This window comes from Ochotona curzoniae, unplaced genomic scaffold (genome assembly GCF_017591425.1).
Source record: "Ochotona curzoniae isolate NIBS_2020 unplaced genomic scaffold, NIBS_Ocur_1.0 contig_2754, whole genome shotgun sequence".
NCBI lineage: Eukaryota > Metazoa > Chordata > Mammalia > Lagomorpha > Ochotonidae > Ochotona > Ochotona curzoniae.
This window is the reverse complement of record NW_024465582.1, coordinates 25,322,105-25,339,252: the sequence shown is the minus strand read 5'-3', so window position 1 is coordinate 25,339,252 and position 17,148 is coordinate 25,322,105. Positions and strand designations below refer to the sequence as shown.

General features: G+C 46.9%; 2 protein-coding genes across 3 annotated transcripts in view; both read left to right on the top strand.

Annotated features, from left to right (window-relative positions):
• DHX29 (DExH-box helicase 29) overlaps positions 1 to 6,256 on the top strand; it is a 34,884-nt gene extending 28,628 nt beyond the window's left edge. For both annotated transcript variants that reach the window (XM_040977539.1, XM_040977538.1), the window contains exons 22-27: positions 146 to 282; positions 681 to 774; positions 1,883 to 2,185; positions 2,748 to 2,879; positions 3,955 to 4,051; positions 5,970 to 6,256. In XM_040977539.1, coding sequence (XP_040833473.1) covers positions 146 to 282; positions 681 to 774; positions 1,883 to 2,185; positions 2,748 to 2,879; positions 3,955 to 4,051; positions 5,970 to 6,022 — 816 coding nt within the window. In that variant the 3' untranslated portion in view covers positions 6,023 to 6,256. The remainder of the gene's footprint in view (positions 1 to 145; positions 283 to 680; positions 775 to 1,882; positions 2,186 to 2,747; positions 2,880 to 3,954; positions 4,052 to 5,969) is intronic.
• Positions 6,257 to 14,888: 8,632 nt separating this feature from the next.
• On the top strand, positions 14,889 to 16,952 carry CCNO (cyclin O). The gene is made up of 3 exons (XM_040977696.1): positions 14,889 to 15,275; positions 15,855 to 16,040; positions 16,467 to 16,952. The coding sequence occupies exons 1-3, from the start codon at positions 14,889 to 14,891 to the stop codon at positions 16,950 to 16,952; spliced, it is 1,059 nt and encodes a 352-aa protein (XP_040833630.1).
• Positions 16,953 to 17,148: the final 196 nt, after the last annotated feature.

The window sequence follows — 17,148 nt, the reverse complement described above, 5'->3', positions numbered from 1 at the left end:
AAATCTTTACCCAAAAAAAAAGCTATAATAAAACATAATAAATGTATTGAAAGTAACAGGCAACTTCAGATTATTGTTTTCTTTTATAAATCAGCTTTCTGCGTGTGCCACATTAATGGTAAACTGTTTGCTCACCTACCAACAGGCAACACTTGCTGCAGTCATGACGGAGAAGTCCCCCTTTACCACACCAATTGGTCGCAAAGAGGAAGCCGATCTGGCCAAGTCTGCTCTGGCTGTGGCGGATTCGGACCACCTGACAATCTACAATGCGTATCTGGGGTAAGGAGGTAGTCTGTTATCAACATGCCGGTGGTCTCAGGTTTGTTTTCCTTAAACTACAGATTTAAGATTCAAGCTTAACTTCTTTTTTCTTCTATTTTTTAAGATATGTTAGGTATTCTAACTCTATTCAGATTGTAATCCTTTTTTCAAGTTTAAAACCAGTATATTTGCTATTATGTGTATATTATCTCATATCTGAAATAACAATAATTTATTTCTACACATAAACAAAAGTACCTGTATTGCTGTTGAAATTGTTTTATATAACAAAAAAACTGCTGCTACAGCCAGCAAGTCGCCTCCTCTTTTGAAGTTGTCACTTAATTAAACCTGACTTTGGTTTGGAAAGAAAATGTGATGGACTGTGTTTATGTTCTTGATGTCTGTTTTTCTAGGTGGAAGAAAGCACAGCAGGAAGGAGGCTACCGTTCTGAGATGGCGTACTGCCGGAGGAACTTTCTGAATAGAACATCTCTGTTAACGTTGGAGGTAATTCTTTATATACACTCTGAAAGGAGTGACTAGAGGAGTGACTAGAACAGGTGCATTGGGAAGAATGCCTCTGCTTTATATATGTATAAGCAGTTGGACACAGAGATCTCCCAGAGCTGGACGGGTCTGAAGCAATAACTTTCTTGATAAAGAAGAAATATTTCTAGGTACAAAGCAACCTATAGCTTGGAGAAGCCACTTTTTAAAAAGATTTATTTATTTTTATTGGAAAGGCAGATTTACAGAGGGAAGGAGAGACAGAAATCTTCCATCTGCCGGCTCACTCCCCAAGTAGCCACAACAACCAGAGCTGAGCCAATCTGAAGCCTAGAGCCAGGAGCTTCTTCCAAGTCTCCCGCATGAGTACAGGGTCCCAAGGCTTTGGGTCATTCTTCACTGCTTTTTCAGACCATAAGCGGGGAGCTGGATGGGAGGTGGAGCAACCAGGATGCAAACTGCACCCATATGGGAGCCTGGTGCTTGGAGGTGGAGGATTAGCCGGTTGAACTGTCACTCCTGGCCTGACCCACTACTTTTTCTGACTTAAAATAACTGCTGGGATGTCAGAGGGGTCTCTCTTGAGTAAACATCTCCCTTCCCAAGCAGATAAGGGCTACACTGAAGAAACCGCCCCCTCTGGGCTGACTGGGATTTCCACCATTTTGAATCCCAGGAAGGTGGCACAGGGTGTTTTCTTCGGCTTAGCCCTTCGTCCCACCCCATGCCTACTGCCAGCCTTTTCTTCCCCACCACCTCTCCCTTCCCCCACCCACAGATCTCAGTTCTGAGGTGTGAGAGCAGCTGTTTGTGTGGTCTTTCTGGAATCAAAGTCTGTTAGGCCCCAAACTCAAAGCCTAAAGGATATCCTAAATGTAAACATCACCTTTTAATTACTTACATCCTGTGTATTTTGAGAAACACTGATCCTTCTGTAGTATTTCACTGACTGGCTTGACTGAAGCTAGAAAAAATGTTTTAGATGATGATTTTAGATTAAATGAAATTGTTGTTCATAAACTTTGTAAAAAAAAAAAAAGTTAAAAGGTTATTTGGAAATTCCTGTTTTAATCAAGTTTGGCTGTCTCTTTTTAACAAACCAATCAAGGATGTGAAGCAGGAGTTAATAAAGTTGGTCAAAGCAGCAGGATTTTCATCTTCTACAACTTGCAACAACTGGGAAGGAAACAAAACCTCACAGAGTCTCTCTTTCCAAGAAATGGCCCTTCTGAAAGCTGTCCTGGCTGCTGGGCTTTATGACAACGTGGGGAAGATAATCTACACAAAGTCAGTGGACGTTACAGAAAAACTCGCATGCATTGTGGAGACGGCCCAAGGCAAAGCACAAGTCCATCCATCGTCAGTAAACCGAGACTTGCAGACTCACGGGTGGCTCTTATACCAGGAGAAGGTAAAGGGCTCGTCTCTTAAATTCCAGTTGTCAAGACAGGATGCCCAAGCAAGAATTGTATTTAGCTTGCAAACTGAGCCATTAATTTTTATTCATATTTAATAAGTTGCACAGTTTCCTAAGCAAACAAAATGCTTATTTCTCCTAAATTAAATCAAAGAATAGCAAGGTTTCCAACCAGGAACATCATCTTTTCTGCTTGAAATAAAGACAGTTATGGCAAGTAGATGGTTAATAATGAGTATTTCACAAAAAGAGAAAAACGGTGTTTTTCGCATAGCAAAGGGGCAATGGAATTGTGGGAGATAGCACCTACGTTAGTTAGCAAATATTTATAAATTACAATAGAAAGAGTCCCCCTTTGACTCATGGCTCTAGCTAAACATTGGGCTAGAGAATTTCAAAACTTAATGTTAACATTATTAATTAACATAATTAATGATAAAATTCCTTATACTTTGTGTCCAGAGTATGTAACACAGGCTTAAAAGTTAAATGCCTTTTCGTGGCAAAAGTGCACAGGTGGCGAACGTGAACTTTTCCCCCCTCTTCTCCTGCGTAGGTAAGATATGCCCGAGTGTACCTGAGGGAGACCACCCTCATAACTCCTTTCCCAGTGTTACTCTTTGGTGGCGATATAGAAGTTCAACACCGGGAACGCCTTCTGTCTGTGGATGGCTGGATCTATTTTCAGGTAAACACTACAGCTGCTTTTGGTGGGTTACATGGAAGGGTTCAGCCTCCACAACCACGGAGAGATTTTGAATACCTGGACCTTGCATAATTTCTTCCCCTGAGACTGTGTTGAAGACTTCCTTATTTTGTCATGCCTATCTAGTTTTATTTAAATATGTTAAAGTTGAAAATGAAGTTATGTTGGCCTTGGAAATTTTGCTGTCACTAACTAGTGTGCTTATCTCTGGCAATAAGTCTGTTTCCCTGTGGGGAGAAGTTGATCATCCTAAGTAAACCTAACACACTGTTATTCCTTACCATGGTAACTATTTGTCTATGACTAAAAATGTGAGTTTTTAACAGTATCAGAAATCTGTTCAATTTTTGTGAAGAAGCTTTTGTGGAAGAAATGTTTTGTAGCTGCATTGTGGTGATGGTTCCATAAATTTATTAAAATTTTTTTCAATTAAATAAAATTTTCATGGTTGTAAATTACACCTCAGGGAACTTTTTTTTAAAAGGCTCCTTCCCCGAAACTGCAGTCTTAACTCTCACAGAGTTAATATTAAGAGAAAAAAATAATTATTAGAACAATTGTTTTGTAGTTTTGGAAATAGCAAGATAAATAATGAAATTATCAAAAATAGTTGTTTTTATATGCCTCATTAAAATTAAGTTATGCTGGGCCCAGCACGGTAGCCTAGTAGCTACAGTCCTTGTCTTACACGTGCCGGGACTCCATATGGATGCCGTTTCGTGTCCCAGCGGCCCTGCTTCCCGTCCAGCTCCCTGCTTGTGGCCTGGGAAAGCAGTCGAGGAGAGCCCAAAGTCGTGGCACCCTGCAACCAGGTGGGAGACCTGGGGGAAGTTCCTGGCTCCTGGCTTCAGATCAGCACAGCTCTGGCTGTTGCAGCCACTTGGGGAGTAAATCAATGGACAGAAGATCTTCCTCTCTATCTATCTGACTTTCCAATAAAAATAAATAATTTTTAAAAAACCAAGATATGCTAATATAGAGTAAAAGATGCATGTGTGTATATCTTGGTTTATTTAAGCACACTCCCCTGAGCTTTGTCCAACTTGTCTCTCAATAGGCCCCTGTAAAGATAGCCGTTATTTTCAAGCAACTGAGGGTGCTCATTGATTCAGTTTTAAGAAAAAAGCTTGAAAATCCAAAGATGTCCCTTGAAAGTAAGTATTTGACTATAATGTAAGTAGAAGGTAGTTCATGAGTGTGTGTGTGTGTGTATGTGTGTGTGTGTAAATATATGTGGGTACACATAGCATGTGATAATGCAGGGAAAAACTTTGCAAGAGAATGAGAGATTTTAGAAATCATGCCTTTTTTCTTTTGGCTCAGCACACCGTGCCACCTTGCAGTCTCCCTCTCCCGTTAGTCCTCGTGGAGAAGCCGGCCGGGAGCTGCTGAGCCAGTGCTGCTGTCCGCGGCCGCACAGGCTGTGGTTAACTGGATGTGAACGCGTCAGCACTAAAGCCTTCCTTAGAGCAGGTCTCAACAGAGTAGGTGAGGGACGTGGGCTCTCCTCTTGATGGGCTTTGAGCCGTACAACTTCAGCCTTAGAAATCATCACATAAATTTAGACAGTGAATCTCAACTTCTAAATTCAGCAAAATAAATTTTAAAATTATTTCACTGTTCCCCTTTGCCATAGGAGCAACCAGAGCTTATTCTCAGATGTAACATACACACTGTGGATCTGAGAGGGAGGACAGAGTACAGAGTAGTCTTCGTTTTTTTCGGGACTTCTTATAAAGAAAAGTTGTAATAGAACGTCAGGCCTGCGTAAGGAAGCAGTTGAAGTTGTTCCTGTGCTTTTTTCACTCTCTACTCTTCCTCAGATTAAAAGCCAAGGTTCTTCCTAGACCTGACATTGAGAACCTTGTGAAGTGACCTACACCCTGCCAAGCATCACTGCCAGCTATGGCCCTCAAGTGTCTGAGTGTCAAGCCATGGGCCCAGTTCTCCAAATTCCTAGTGTTACCATTTAGCGTTCCACTGACGTATCTGATAGACATGTAGCATTTCAGTGTGGACAGACCTGGTGATTATGTCTTCCTAGAAAATGATGATGGCCTGGCTAGGAAGTCATCATTTCAGAGCAGCTGTTCAGATGGAAGTCGAAGTAGCTGTTGACAAAAGCCCCCTTGGTAAACAGTGCAGCCTGTGTTGCAGTGTTTGTCAGAGCCGTTGATATTCAACTGCTTTGTTATGGAGTGAGGTATGTCATTTCCCCATTGACACCTCCCCCAGAACACTTCCCTGTTAGAATTTTTTGTTTCCTTTAGGCCGAATATGCAGAAACTGGTAACAGCTTTTTCTTCATTTCCCATGGCTATGGAAATGCTGTTACACTCTGAAGAGCAGGGTAGAGTTAGTAGAGATGTGTATGTTTAGCCTTGACAAAAAGCTGAAAAATTTATTGTCCTACAGAGATCTTAAAAGAAATATTCCTTATAAAGAAGTTAGGATAGGGCCCGGTGGCGTGGCCTAGCGGCTAAAGTCCTCGCCTTGAACGCGCCAGGATCCCACATGGGTGCCGATTCTAATCCCGGCACCACTTCCCATCCAGCTCCCTGCTTGTGGCCTGGGAAAGCAGTAGAGCACGGCCCAGTGGCTTGGGACCCTGCACCCGTGTGGGAGACCTGGAAGAGGTTCCTGGTTCCTGGCTTTGGATTGGCGCAGCACTGGCCGTTGCGCTCACTTGGGGAGTGAGTCATCAGACGGAAGATCTTCCCTCTCTGTCTCTCCTCCTCTCCGAATATCTGACTTTGTAATAAAAATAAAATAAATCTTTAAAAAAAAAGAAGTTAGGATTTATATCACATTGTCTCTTAAAAGCTAGGGCTATACAGACTCAAATGCAACCCTTTTGAAAATAATTACTCTTTTTCAAAGTATGTGTAGTATAACTATAGCAATAATTAAAGTATTTTTGGGCAACACATATTTTGTAGGCATCTCTAGTAGTAAATATTGTTGCTATTTGGTAATATAAATTAAGATCTTTTAATGAAATAAACCTCTGTCATATGAGCATACACTGGAAAAATAGTATTGAATTTACTCATGAGTTATTTTTCTTCTCAGATGACAAGATTCTGCAGATCATTACAGAATTAATAAAAACAGAGAATAATTGAAACTGAAATCCATGGTGAACTGCTTTAAAAATTAAGATGAAGATACACTCAAGAAATTATGTGACAATGGACCATCCTATTAAGTATTTCATTACTTAAAATGTTGGTACTTGCCATTACTTCAAAGTAGCAGGGGAAAAGCACATACTTTAAACATGTAATTTTCTAGTTCCTTTTTAATGCCAATTATTCTCAATGTATTTGTCACTACATTTACAATAAACACTTTGGTATCACCCATGTTTTGTATATTATTCACCAAATGAGAAAAGACGGGTCTGTGTCTGCTGTGTGTCCCTGTGTAACTGCTCATCTTGTTCGGTATCTGGAGGTATAAACCATCATAAAGGAAAAAGTGAGACTTGAAACCACTGGTCATTAAATCTTCATGACAATGAACCACATCTGAAGGTCATTCTTTGTTGCTCAGAATGGGAGCCTAAATAAGTGCACTGCTATTAGATGCTAGCTCGTTCAGTTACATGTACAAAGTATACAGATGGAGCGCTGGGGGGAAGGGCAGGAGCCATTCTGGCTACTGTCAGCCTTTGGTTGGTTAACTTGGTGTCATTTCATGCATCTGAAGCTTTTATTTCCCTGCCCCAGAACCCTTTTGGTACCCGCAATTGAGTTAGTAAGGTAGGTGACCTTGAAAACATGCTTAGGTACTTTGTCAATAGTCTTTATTTAGTGGGGATCTTTTTTGAACCGTATTTTACTTAAAGGGTTTTGTCTTCATTTCCTCTTAATCGATCGTTGGTGAACTTCACAAATAGTCCTTTATATTTCAGACACCAGAAATTATATCTAAAGACAAAAGGTTAAGGTGTACCCAGTCAGTTGCTTAGGTCTCATAATGGGTACTTAATTTTGCTATTTATTGATAAATGAAAGAAGCTTCACAATATGTCAAAATGGAAGTTAAAAAAAAAATTGGTAGCAGACTAGCTTTAGTCTTGCATTGTGGTGAGGAATTTGAGAGCATGGTAAAATGTGACTACAGCTTGGAATCTTTAGCTAATTTCAACTAAAGAAATGGATGTGTCAGCAGAAAGCTGGATTTGGTACTAGAGGCACTTTAACACTTGAACTATATGGACACAGATGGAATGGTAGAGGCCTTAGGCAGCACCCATGGTGATCGTCTTGCATGTTCAAGCTAATGCCACAGACTTAAAGACTATTTTATTTGAAAGGCAGGGTGACAGAGGGAGAGAGACAGATTGGTCTTCCATCTACTGGTTCACTCTTCAAATGACTTTGATGGTTGGGGGCCATACTAGGCCAAAGCCAGGAGCTAAGAGCTATTCCTTTGAACAAGTGCACCGGTGGCTCCCATCAGGACTAGAGACCTGGGCTGTCTTGCACAGAGATGATGAAGATCTGGCAGTTGAGCAAGGACATGAAGGTTGAATCTTTTACAGAACTATAAGTCAAAATCCATTCACTTCTTTCCATCTCCATGGCCATCACACATTGTCATTTGTTACCTGTACCACTGTAGTAACCTGGTTGGGCTCTCCCCTTCTTTTTATAGCTTTCTAACCCAAACAGAATCGTCTTTTAAAAGGACATTACTGCCTGCTAGAGTTCCTGGAAAAGCAGCAGAGGATGGACCTCCCACATGGGAGACCAGGAAGAAGCTTCTGACTTCAGGCTTGGATCAACTTGCCTCTGACAAGTTGCAGCCATTTGGGGAGCAGACCAGTGGGTAGAAGACCTCTCTCTGTGTGTCTCTCCTTCTGTGTAAAATCTGCCTTTCAAATAAACAAAAAAAGTTAACCCATGTACCCATGTCACTTGGCTGATTAAACCCTTAGTGACTTCCCATTGAGCTTTAAAATTCTAAACATGACCAGCATGCTACACCTGCTTCCTCATCTTCCCACTCCCACTTGTATTGGGGCACAGCTGCACCAGGCTCCTTTTCAATTCCTAGATGGGAAATAGTGATTTTAAGCTTTGCACATGCTGCTCTCTGCTATCAACACTGCTTCTGGTTATTTACGCAACAGACTTTCCCGATGCAACGCTGTCGGCACAGATCACCTGCTGAAGTCCATCTCCCATTCTAAGCACTCTTAGAACTTTCTCAGCACACACTATCTGCTTTGTGTCTCCTCCCAGCAGACTGTCTGCTGCACCCTGCTTCACTGTCAAGTTCACAGGCATTCAGTAAATGCTGAATGAATGAGAGATGAAAAAGGCCAAGGCCAGGCTATCTTACAGATACCAAAGGAGACTTTTTGAAAACAAGAGTATTGTCAACAGATGTTACAGACCAGGGGAAAACTAAGAATCCAGCAGCCTTGGGAGAGCAGTTTGAATAGAGAGTGACAGGGAAGGACACCATGAGTAGTCCCACCACCACCCATGCATTTGGCAACTCACTAGAAGGACTTGCTGTACAACACAGGTGCCATAGTTCATTCTAAAGGACACGCAACAAAATTCACCTGCAACCAACCCATAGCCTTCCCCTGGGTTGTGCAGTTTCTGTCCAGGAAAGCCCTCTTCAGTCTGAGCACAAGGACCAGGCCTAACCGTCTAAATTCCAGGTTTCTAGACAGAAGGTGGACACTTAATACTTCCAAGAAGCAAAATAGTATTAACCTAAAAAGCAGACCACTTTGAAAAGCCTTGAGCCAACTCTGCAGATCCTCTGACAACCTTGAGCCTGCTACAAGAACTGCTGCACAGGCACAAATCATAACTTTAGGACTAAAAAACGGAAGGGTGGGGCAGCAAATAACCAGTATTCGTTATTGATGTGATGAAGGAACAGAGAAAGTTGAAAAAGATACCGCCTCCACTTTTTCTTAAAAAAAAAAAAATAGGATATATTTATTTTTATTCAAAAGGCAGATTTACATAGAAGAGATAGAAAGATCTTTCATGTGCTGGTTCACTTCCCTAGTACTATAATAGCCAGAGCTGAGCCAACCCAAAATCAGGAGCCAGGATTTTCTTCTGGGTCTCCCACGTAGGTACGGGGACCCAAGCACTTGGACCATTCTCCACTGCTTTTTCGGGCCATAAGCAGGGACACAAGTCAGCCCCCATAAAGAATGCCAACACTTAGAAGGCAGAGGATTAGCCTGCTGAACCACCACCTTGGCTCCAACTCCTCCACTTCTAATTCAACTGCCTGCATAAGCATGCTTGGGTCCCTGCCACCTGTGTGGGATGCAGGACAAAGACAAGAGAAAACCAGGTCATGCTACAGTCATGAGGAAAAAAAACCAGGAAGGTGACATGCAGTGGTGGCAAGAAAAATTAGAGGATCGAATGAGAAAGATGCCATGTTCTTCCGGTAAGTTGTTGGGTCCTGATAGTAGTACACAAATAGGTGTCTTCTCATTAAGTTTTTACATGGGATACATCTGAAAGCAAGAACTGTCTTCATTGGAGAGGTTTTAGCAGGACAGAAAGGAAGAATATCAAGGGGGAAAAGCATGTTACCATTTTTTTAAGATTTATTTATTTATTTATTTTGAAGAAAAGAGAGAGAAAGAGCTTCCATCGCCAATTCATTCCCTAAGTGGCCACAATGGCCAGAGCTGAGCTGATCAAAAGCCAATCCAAAGCCAGGAGCTTCTTCTGGGTCTCCCGTGTGAGTGCAGTGTCCCAAAGCTTTGGGCCATCCTCAACTGCTTTCCCAGGCCACAAGCAGGGAGCTGGATGGGAAGTAGGGCTACCAGGATATGAACTGGTGTCCATATGGGGTCCCAGTGGTTGCAAGGCAAGAATTCAGCCACTGAGCTATCGCACTTGACCCTTTTGATTTATTTGGAGAGCAGACAGACATACCTAGAGTTCAGGATTCAGGAAGCAGGGGCACAGGCAGTCCCCAGGCACGCTACTGTGGGACCCAAACATTTTAATCACTGAACCAAACACCTGCCTTGTTCCTTTTCCATGTGTATTTTAACTAGGTAAACTGAAGAATAAAAAGGTTAAGTAACTTGTCCAAGTTTGCAGAGCTAATTTGGATGCAGCTGGCCTTTGACCTCAAAGAGTTTAAATCCAGAACCAAGGCTTTCAACTAGCCCAAGGTGGTGCCTTGTGTTGGGCTGGGCAGGTTGCCACAGGTGGGCGTGAAGAGGGAGCAGCTCATGCAGGCGCGAAGGGAGACCCGGCACGCCTAACCCTGTATGGTGAACCTTTGATGAACTGGGAACTGGCCGAGTCCCAGGAAGGCAGCTAACAAAGAGGCGGCCCTTTCTCCAGGCGTGCCACTCAAACGTCTAGGTTTTCAACATGTGCTGGAAATACCTTCCCTTTGTTCCCTAAACACCACTGAAACTTGTCTGATTACAAGTACTCCCAAAGACACTTTCAGTCTGGTGCTTAAACAGAGCCATGGCAAATAGAGCCTTTAGTCTTTTTTTTCTTTCTCTTGTGAGTCTTAATGATATGATTTTTAGTGACATTAAAACTAGATTTGAGGGTTGTTCAAGGTGTTTACAGAACAAGTCTACGAACAGATGGCAGCTACTGGCTTTGCTTGTTGCAAGTAGGTAGTGTCGGAAAATGCCTAGTTCCTGCTTCAACCCCAGACACAGGATGGTGGCAGAGAGGGGACACTGGTTTCAAGCTGAAGTGCCACACCTGCTGTTCTGCTGCATTTAACACTGCCTTGTAAGGTTTTGCAAATCAGACCTGAAAACAAATAGTTCCAATCGTGACCAGCAAGCCTGTTCTAATGAGGTTTTGCATTCTTTTGAGTAATAGTAGTAGTATTAGTAGTAGTATCTTATTGGAAAGGCAGATTTGCAGAGACAACAAAAGACAGAAAAAAGATCTTTCATCCATGGTTCATTCCCCAAATGGCCACACAAACCAGTGCCAACAGGATACAAACCAATGGGACACAAACCAGTGCCAATATGGGATATCGGTACTTAAAGGCAGGGAGATTACCCAGATGAGCTATGGCGCTGGGCCCCCAAGCAGAGACTTAACCACTTCTCGGCCAAACACCCATCACCAAGCCTATTATCTCGCTCCATGATCCAAGATCTTCAGCAGCTTTTCAGGTGAAATATAAAGGCTTCTGTAACCCACAGGGTACTGCATGATCTTGCTACTTGTTGATATAACATAGTCTTGTATTATGGAACAAGGATCTGCTTAGACTCAGTTTGAGTTCTAGTTTTACCATTTACTTTGCTGAATCTTTCAAATTATCTCTCCACACCTCAGCTTTGCCATCTATGAAATGGGGACAACAGGCCCAGCGCAATGACTCAATTGGCTACTCCTCTCCTTGCAAAGTGCCAGGATCCCATATGGGCACCAGTTCATGTTGTGGCTGCTCCACTTCCCATCCAGCTTTCTGCTTTTGGCCTGGGAAAGCAACAGAGGATGGCCCAAAGTCACAGGATCCTGCTCCTGTGTGAGACACATGAGGAAGCTCCTGGCTCTTGGCTTTGGACCAACTCAGCTCCAGCCATTGCAGCCACTTGGGGAGAGAACTAGTGGATGAAAGATCTTTCTCTGTCTCTCCTTTCTGTAAATCAGCCTTTCCAATACAAATAATTTTGAAAACAGAAATGGGGACAATGATAGAAGCTATTTCATGGAGCTGTAGGGACGGTAAACTCAACATAAACAGAAGCAACAAGCATAATGGAACACAATGGAGCACCTGCCACATGACGTTTCATGTCACAGCCAGCATCGGTGCTACAGCTTGTCTTACCCCCAAACCCCTCACATCCACACACTGTGCCATTCTGTATCTAGTGTTAAATAAGGTCTCAGGAATCACACTTCCACACCTCCCCATTTCCTGAACCTCTGCTGGGACCACTCCCACCCTCACCTTTTCTTCTCTTCTTTCCTCATCCCCTCTACTTGTTTAAATATCACTTGTATGGGGAACTTTGCAGCTCAGGCTACTTGCTCTTAGAAGGAACTTCGGTGGCCTCCAGATGGCAAGATGCCAAATCAAATCTGAATGATAGCCATACACTCTTTTAGCATAAGAATGCCAGGCAATCTTTGGGTTTCCAATAACAAATGAATACTTTCTTATAAAGAAGCCCCATATGTATTAATTGCATACATAATAAAAAATTTATTTATTTGACATTTTAAAAAATATTTATTTATTTATTTTTATTGGATATGCGGATCACAGAGAGGAGAGAGAGAGAGGAAGCTCTTCCATCCAATGATTCACTCCCCAAGTGGCTGCAATGGGTGGAGCTGAGCCAATCCGAAGCCAGGAACCAGGAACTTCCTCCTGATCTCCCATGCAGGTGCAGAGTCCCAAAGCTTTGGGCCGTCCTTCACTGCTTTCCCAGGCCACAGGCAGGGAGCTGGATGGGAAGTGGAGCTCCCGGGATTAGAACCGGCGCCTATATGGGATCCCGGGCGTGTTCAAAGGGAGGACTTTAACCGCTACACTATTGCACCGGGCCCTATTTAAAAATATATTAATTTTACTTAAAGTCAAACCTACAGAGAGAGAGAGATCTTTCACCTGCTGGTTCACTCCCCAAATGGCCACAATGGCCAGAGCTGGGATGGAAGCCAGGAGTTTTCTGGGTTTCCTACACGGATGCAGGAGCCCACAGACTTGGATCATCCTCCTTCAGCAGGGAGCTGAAGTGGAAGTGGAGCAACCTGGACTAGAACCAGGGCCCATATGAGATGTCAGTGCTGTAGGTAGAATATTAGCGTGCCATGTCACTGTGCTGGCTCCTATCTGACATTCTCATGAAATGGATGCTAAGTATTTATCCATCAACCCTAAATCCTGGAGACTCGAATCATCACTTTATCACATGCAATAACCTAAGCAGGTGAGACAAGTGGTCCCTTACTTCCCCTGCTAGAGTTAGCTCCAGTTAGGACCCATACAGTCTTGCTCTGTGCCTGGCACAACAGACATGCCACCAAAGCTATAGAGTAGCAGCTCCATCCAGCCACCACTCAGATGGCACCTGCTGGGAGTTGACGCTAATTATAGGCAGGGAGATGCAGAGGTCCAGCACTCACAGGTAGATCAAATGATGGCCCTACTCCTCAGAGTATCTCCAGCATGACGACACACATGGTCAGCTTCCCAGTAAAGGCTCTGGGGTAGCCCCTCAAGGTAAGTGGGAATATTTACACCTAACAGATAAGGGATAAGAGCTTTAGAGATGGCCAGTGGCCTGCTCAAGATGACCAGGAAACAAAAGCGAATGTTGACTCTTGGTATTGGCTTCATGCCCTTCCCACTGCTCCAACCTGGCCCTCTGGGTGAGTAGGAAGAATCAGAATTTCTGGGTTTCTCTTCTTCACTGAGAATATTTCTCTGGGGGCTGGCACTGTGGCAAAACTAGTTAAGTCTACTACATATGGGTGTGGATTTGAGATCCAGCAGCTCTACTTCCATCTGGCTCCGTGCTAATACACCTAGGAAAACACCAAGAAGATGGCTCAAGTGTTTGGGTCCCTGCCACCCACGTGGAAGACCTTGGAAGAAGCTGCTGGCCAGGCTGTGTGGCCATTTTGGGGAGTGAACCAGCAGATGGAAGTTTCTCTCGCCTCTCTCTCTGTAACTCTGCCTTTCAAATAAAGAAAACAAGAAATCTTAAGAAATGAAAGAAAAGAAAAAGAGAGGAGGGGCAGCACAATGACTCAATTAGCTAATCTTGCAAGCCCCAGGACCCTCTATGGGCACTGGTTCGCATTCTGGCTGCTCCACCTCCTATCTATATCCCTGCCTATATCCCAGGAAAGCAGTGGAGGACAGGCCAGGTCCTTGGGACCCAGCAACCGCGTGGGAGACAGGAAAAAGCTCCTACAGAAGCTCCCAGTTCCTGGCTTGGGATCAACTCAGCTAAAAGGTTCAGGGACACTTAGGAGAAGTCACCCAGGCCAGGCCTCTGGGACTAAATCTTAAGGAACTGCCAAGTGTAATCAATCCTTTGGGCTCAGGGCAGGAAATAACCAAGGCAAGACTAGGACTGCCAGGCGGCAGGTCAGAAGCTAACGACCTCAAACAGAACGGGCTGTGAACAATTCGGTAAAAGTAGCCACACAACCTTTCAGCAAGGTTGAAACTGCTGCAGGCTCTGCTTACCCGGCCTTTAGGGGACTGGCTGCAGAGTCACAGTTTGAGATTCGCTGGGCACTTATCAGTTTTGTCTCAGCACCAATGTTTGCTTGGCTGGCAAAACTAGCTCCCTCCTATCCCACAGTACAGGCCTTAGTTCTGCTCCCAGACACCAGTCGGGAGTTTTTCGGGTAGACTGAACCAAACCAACAAACCACAAACACAACGGAATCCACATAACTGCTAAGCATGGGTCACTGAGGGAAACGTTTGAGCCAAGATTGCCACCCAAAAGCCGCCTTTCTGTGAAAGCGAATATTGTGCTACCCCCGCGTCCAGCTGCCCAGAATGGGCAGGTACCCCAAAGGGGCGTCTGGACGCAGGGCCGGGCGCCCCCAGCTCACCTGGCTGCGCCGCCGCCGGCGTGGCACGCGCAGCTCCCGTGGCGACCCGGGCTCCGGTTGCCGGGGTAACCCGGGACGCGCGCGGAGCCCGCGGCGGAAGGCGGGTGTTCGGCGCCCGTTGCTGCGAGCGCCTCCTCCCCCTCACCTCACGGAGCGACCCGGCGACGTTCGGCCCGCGGCTCGGGGCCGGGGGAGTGGCTCCCCAGGCGGGAGAGCGGCGCTCTCGTGACGCCCGGGCTCGGCCAGTGAGGGGACGAGGGGTGTGGCACAGGGAAGGGCCAGGCCGGCTACTTAGGGGCCTCGCCAGGCGCCGGGCCCGGCCTCCCTAGTCCTCTGGCGCGCGCGGTTTGCAGCCCGCCACCGTAGCCGAGGCCTTGAGGGGTGACGAAGGTGGCTCCCTGGCTGCATCATGGTGACCCCCTGCCCCAGCAGCCCCGCGAGCCCTACCGCCCGGGCGGGGAGGCGCGACAACGACCAGCACCTCCGCGCCCCGGTGAAGAAGAGCAGGCGCCCGCGTCTTCGAAGGAAACAGCCGCTGCAGTCCCTCAGGCCGTGTCAGGTGCCCGGAGACTCTGGCATTTGCGACCTGTTCGAGTCCCCCAGTTCCGGTTCGGATGGCGCGGATAGTCCCGCCGCGTCGGTAGCGCGAGGCTGCAGCCCCCAGCCCGGCCCGGTCCAGCCGTTGGCGCCGCTCGACCTGCAGACCTTCCGCGACTACGGCCAGAGCTGCTACGCCTTCCGCCGGGCGCAGGAGAGTCGCTTCCACCCGCTGGAGTCTCTGGCACGGCAGCCACAAGTGAGCCGCGGACCTAGGCCAGCCCCTCTCCCCTCGCCCGCCGCCACCTTCCTCCTCCCCACGCCCCTCTCCGCCTCCCTGCTGGCTGTGTCCGTCCATTCCCGCCCCGGTGGGAGCAAAAGGGCCTGGGAGAGCCGGGCCACTCGCCCCCCGTTTTCAGGAGATGGATGCAGTCCGGTGGGGCGCCCCAAGCTGGTTTAAGCTGGGGGTAGAGGGCATCATAAAGGACCGAGGAGGAAGCTAGACAAGTTGAACGAACCCTGAGCTTGTTCTTCAAATACAGGATGGAGCCCTGTATCACCCCCTTTTCCATAGACTTGCCGGGTCGAAAAGTGCACAAAGCGGTGTGCGCAGCGCTGGGCTCGAACGCCGGCATTCTGGCCGCCAGCCCCGGCCACCGCCTTCTGCCCCTGCGCTGCCTGCAGGCTGCTGGGTTCCTTTAGCTTCCATTCCCCATCGCGTCCCCGCCTTCCTGCCTTTCTCCGGGCGAGCTGCCTGAGCGGCCTGGGCTCCCCCGCCCCTCTCCGCCTAGGCTCAGCCGGCCCTTGCCTCCCCTCCTGTCCCTCCCCTTCCCTGCAGGTGACGCCCGAATCCCGCTGCAAGCTGCTCAGCTGGCTGATCCCCGTGCACCGCCAATTCAGCCTGTCTTTTGAATCACTGTGCCTCACGGTGAATATTCTGGATCGCTTCCTCGCCACCACGCCAGTAGCTGCAGACTGCTTTCAGCTGCTTGGGGTCACCTCCCTGCTCATTGCCTGCAAACAGGTACCTGGCCCGCCCGAGTGCCTGGGGTTTAAAAGGCACCGCGATCCACCCAGCTTTCCATCCATCCCACAGCCTTTACAGCCTTCACTCCACAATCCCTACCACCCCATCCTCCCCAAACTAAGTATCCTTAGTCCTCAAAAGAAACAAGCTAAAATCGGTCCCGAAACAGCTCTGCCTTCCCTTTATTCTGGTGTCGGGGAAGAAAACCTCCGGGGTTTCCCAAACCCTCTTCTAAGTTGCACAGTGATTAAAGAAGCTGAGAGTGATTCAAATGGAAGCGATGGGGAAGCGAAGCCCTGGACTCTGTCCTTTTGGAAGGGACGAGGGGGAGCCAGGTTTCAGTGTAGTGGGTGGAGCCTTTGGCTGCTCAACACCTTGCAACGAGGTGGGCGGGGACAGGACTGAGCCCGCCCTGTTTTGCAGGTGGAGGTGCACCCACCGCGCGTGAAGCAGCTCCTGGCCCTGTGCTGCGGGGCTTTCTCCCAGCAGCAGCTGTGCAACCTGGAGTGCATCGTACTGCACAAGCTGCACTTCAGCCTGGGCGCACCCACTATCAGCTTCTTTCTGGAGCACTTCACGCACGCTCGGGTGGAGGCCGGACAGGCCGAAGTCTCGCAAGCTCTGGAAGCGCAAGCTCTGGCACGGGGCGTGGCCGAGCTGAGCCTGGCCAACTACGCCTTCACCAGCTACGCCCCCTCCCTCATGGCCATCTGCTGCCTGGCACTGGCCGACAGCATGTTGCAACTCCGGCACCCCCTGGACCTGCGCCTAGGCGGCCACCCTGAGGCTGTGCTGCAAGACTGCCTGGGCAAGCTGCAACTGTTGGTGGCCATAAACAGGACCTCTCTGACTCACATGCTGCCCCTGGAGATCTGTGAGAAGTGCAGCCTGGCCCCCTGCTCCAAATAAAACCCAACCTTGGTTTCTCATTTCTGGGGCCGTGGCCCAACCTCTCCCATTGCCTCAGAGGACATCCTGCAGATTGTAAATAATGTACAATTACAGAATCTAGGACGTTTATTTATTTTGCTGAGAGCACAGGAGCCGGCTCCCTCAGTCATTGTCCAATAAACAGGCTTCCTGTTGTGATCTATCCTGATGCCGT

Coding starts and splice junctions, on each gene's coding strand:
- CCNO (XM_040977696.1), top strand. CDS start 14,889: ATGGTGACCCCCTGCCCCAGCAGCCCCGCGAGCCCTACCGCCCGGGCG. Junction 15,276..15,854: donor CTCTGGCACGGCAGCCACAA/GTGAGCCGCGGA, acceptor CCTTCCCTGCAG/GTGACGCCCGAATCCCGCTG. Junction 16,041..16,466: donor TGCTCATTGCCTGCAAACAG/GTACCTGGCCCG, acceptor CCTGTTTTGCAG/GTGGAGGTGCACCCACCGCG.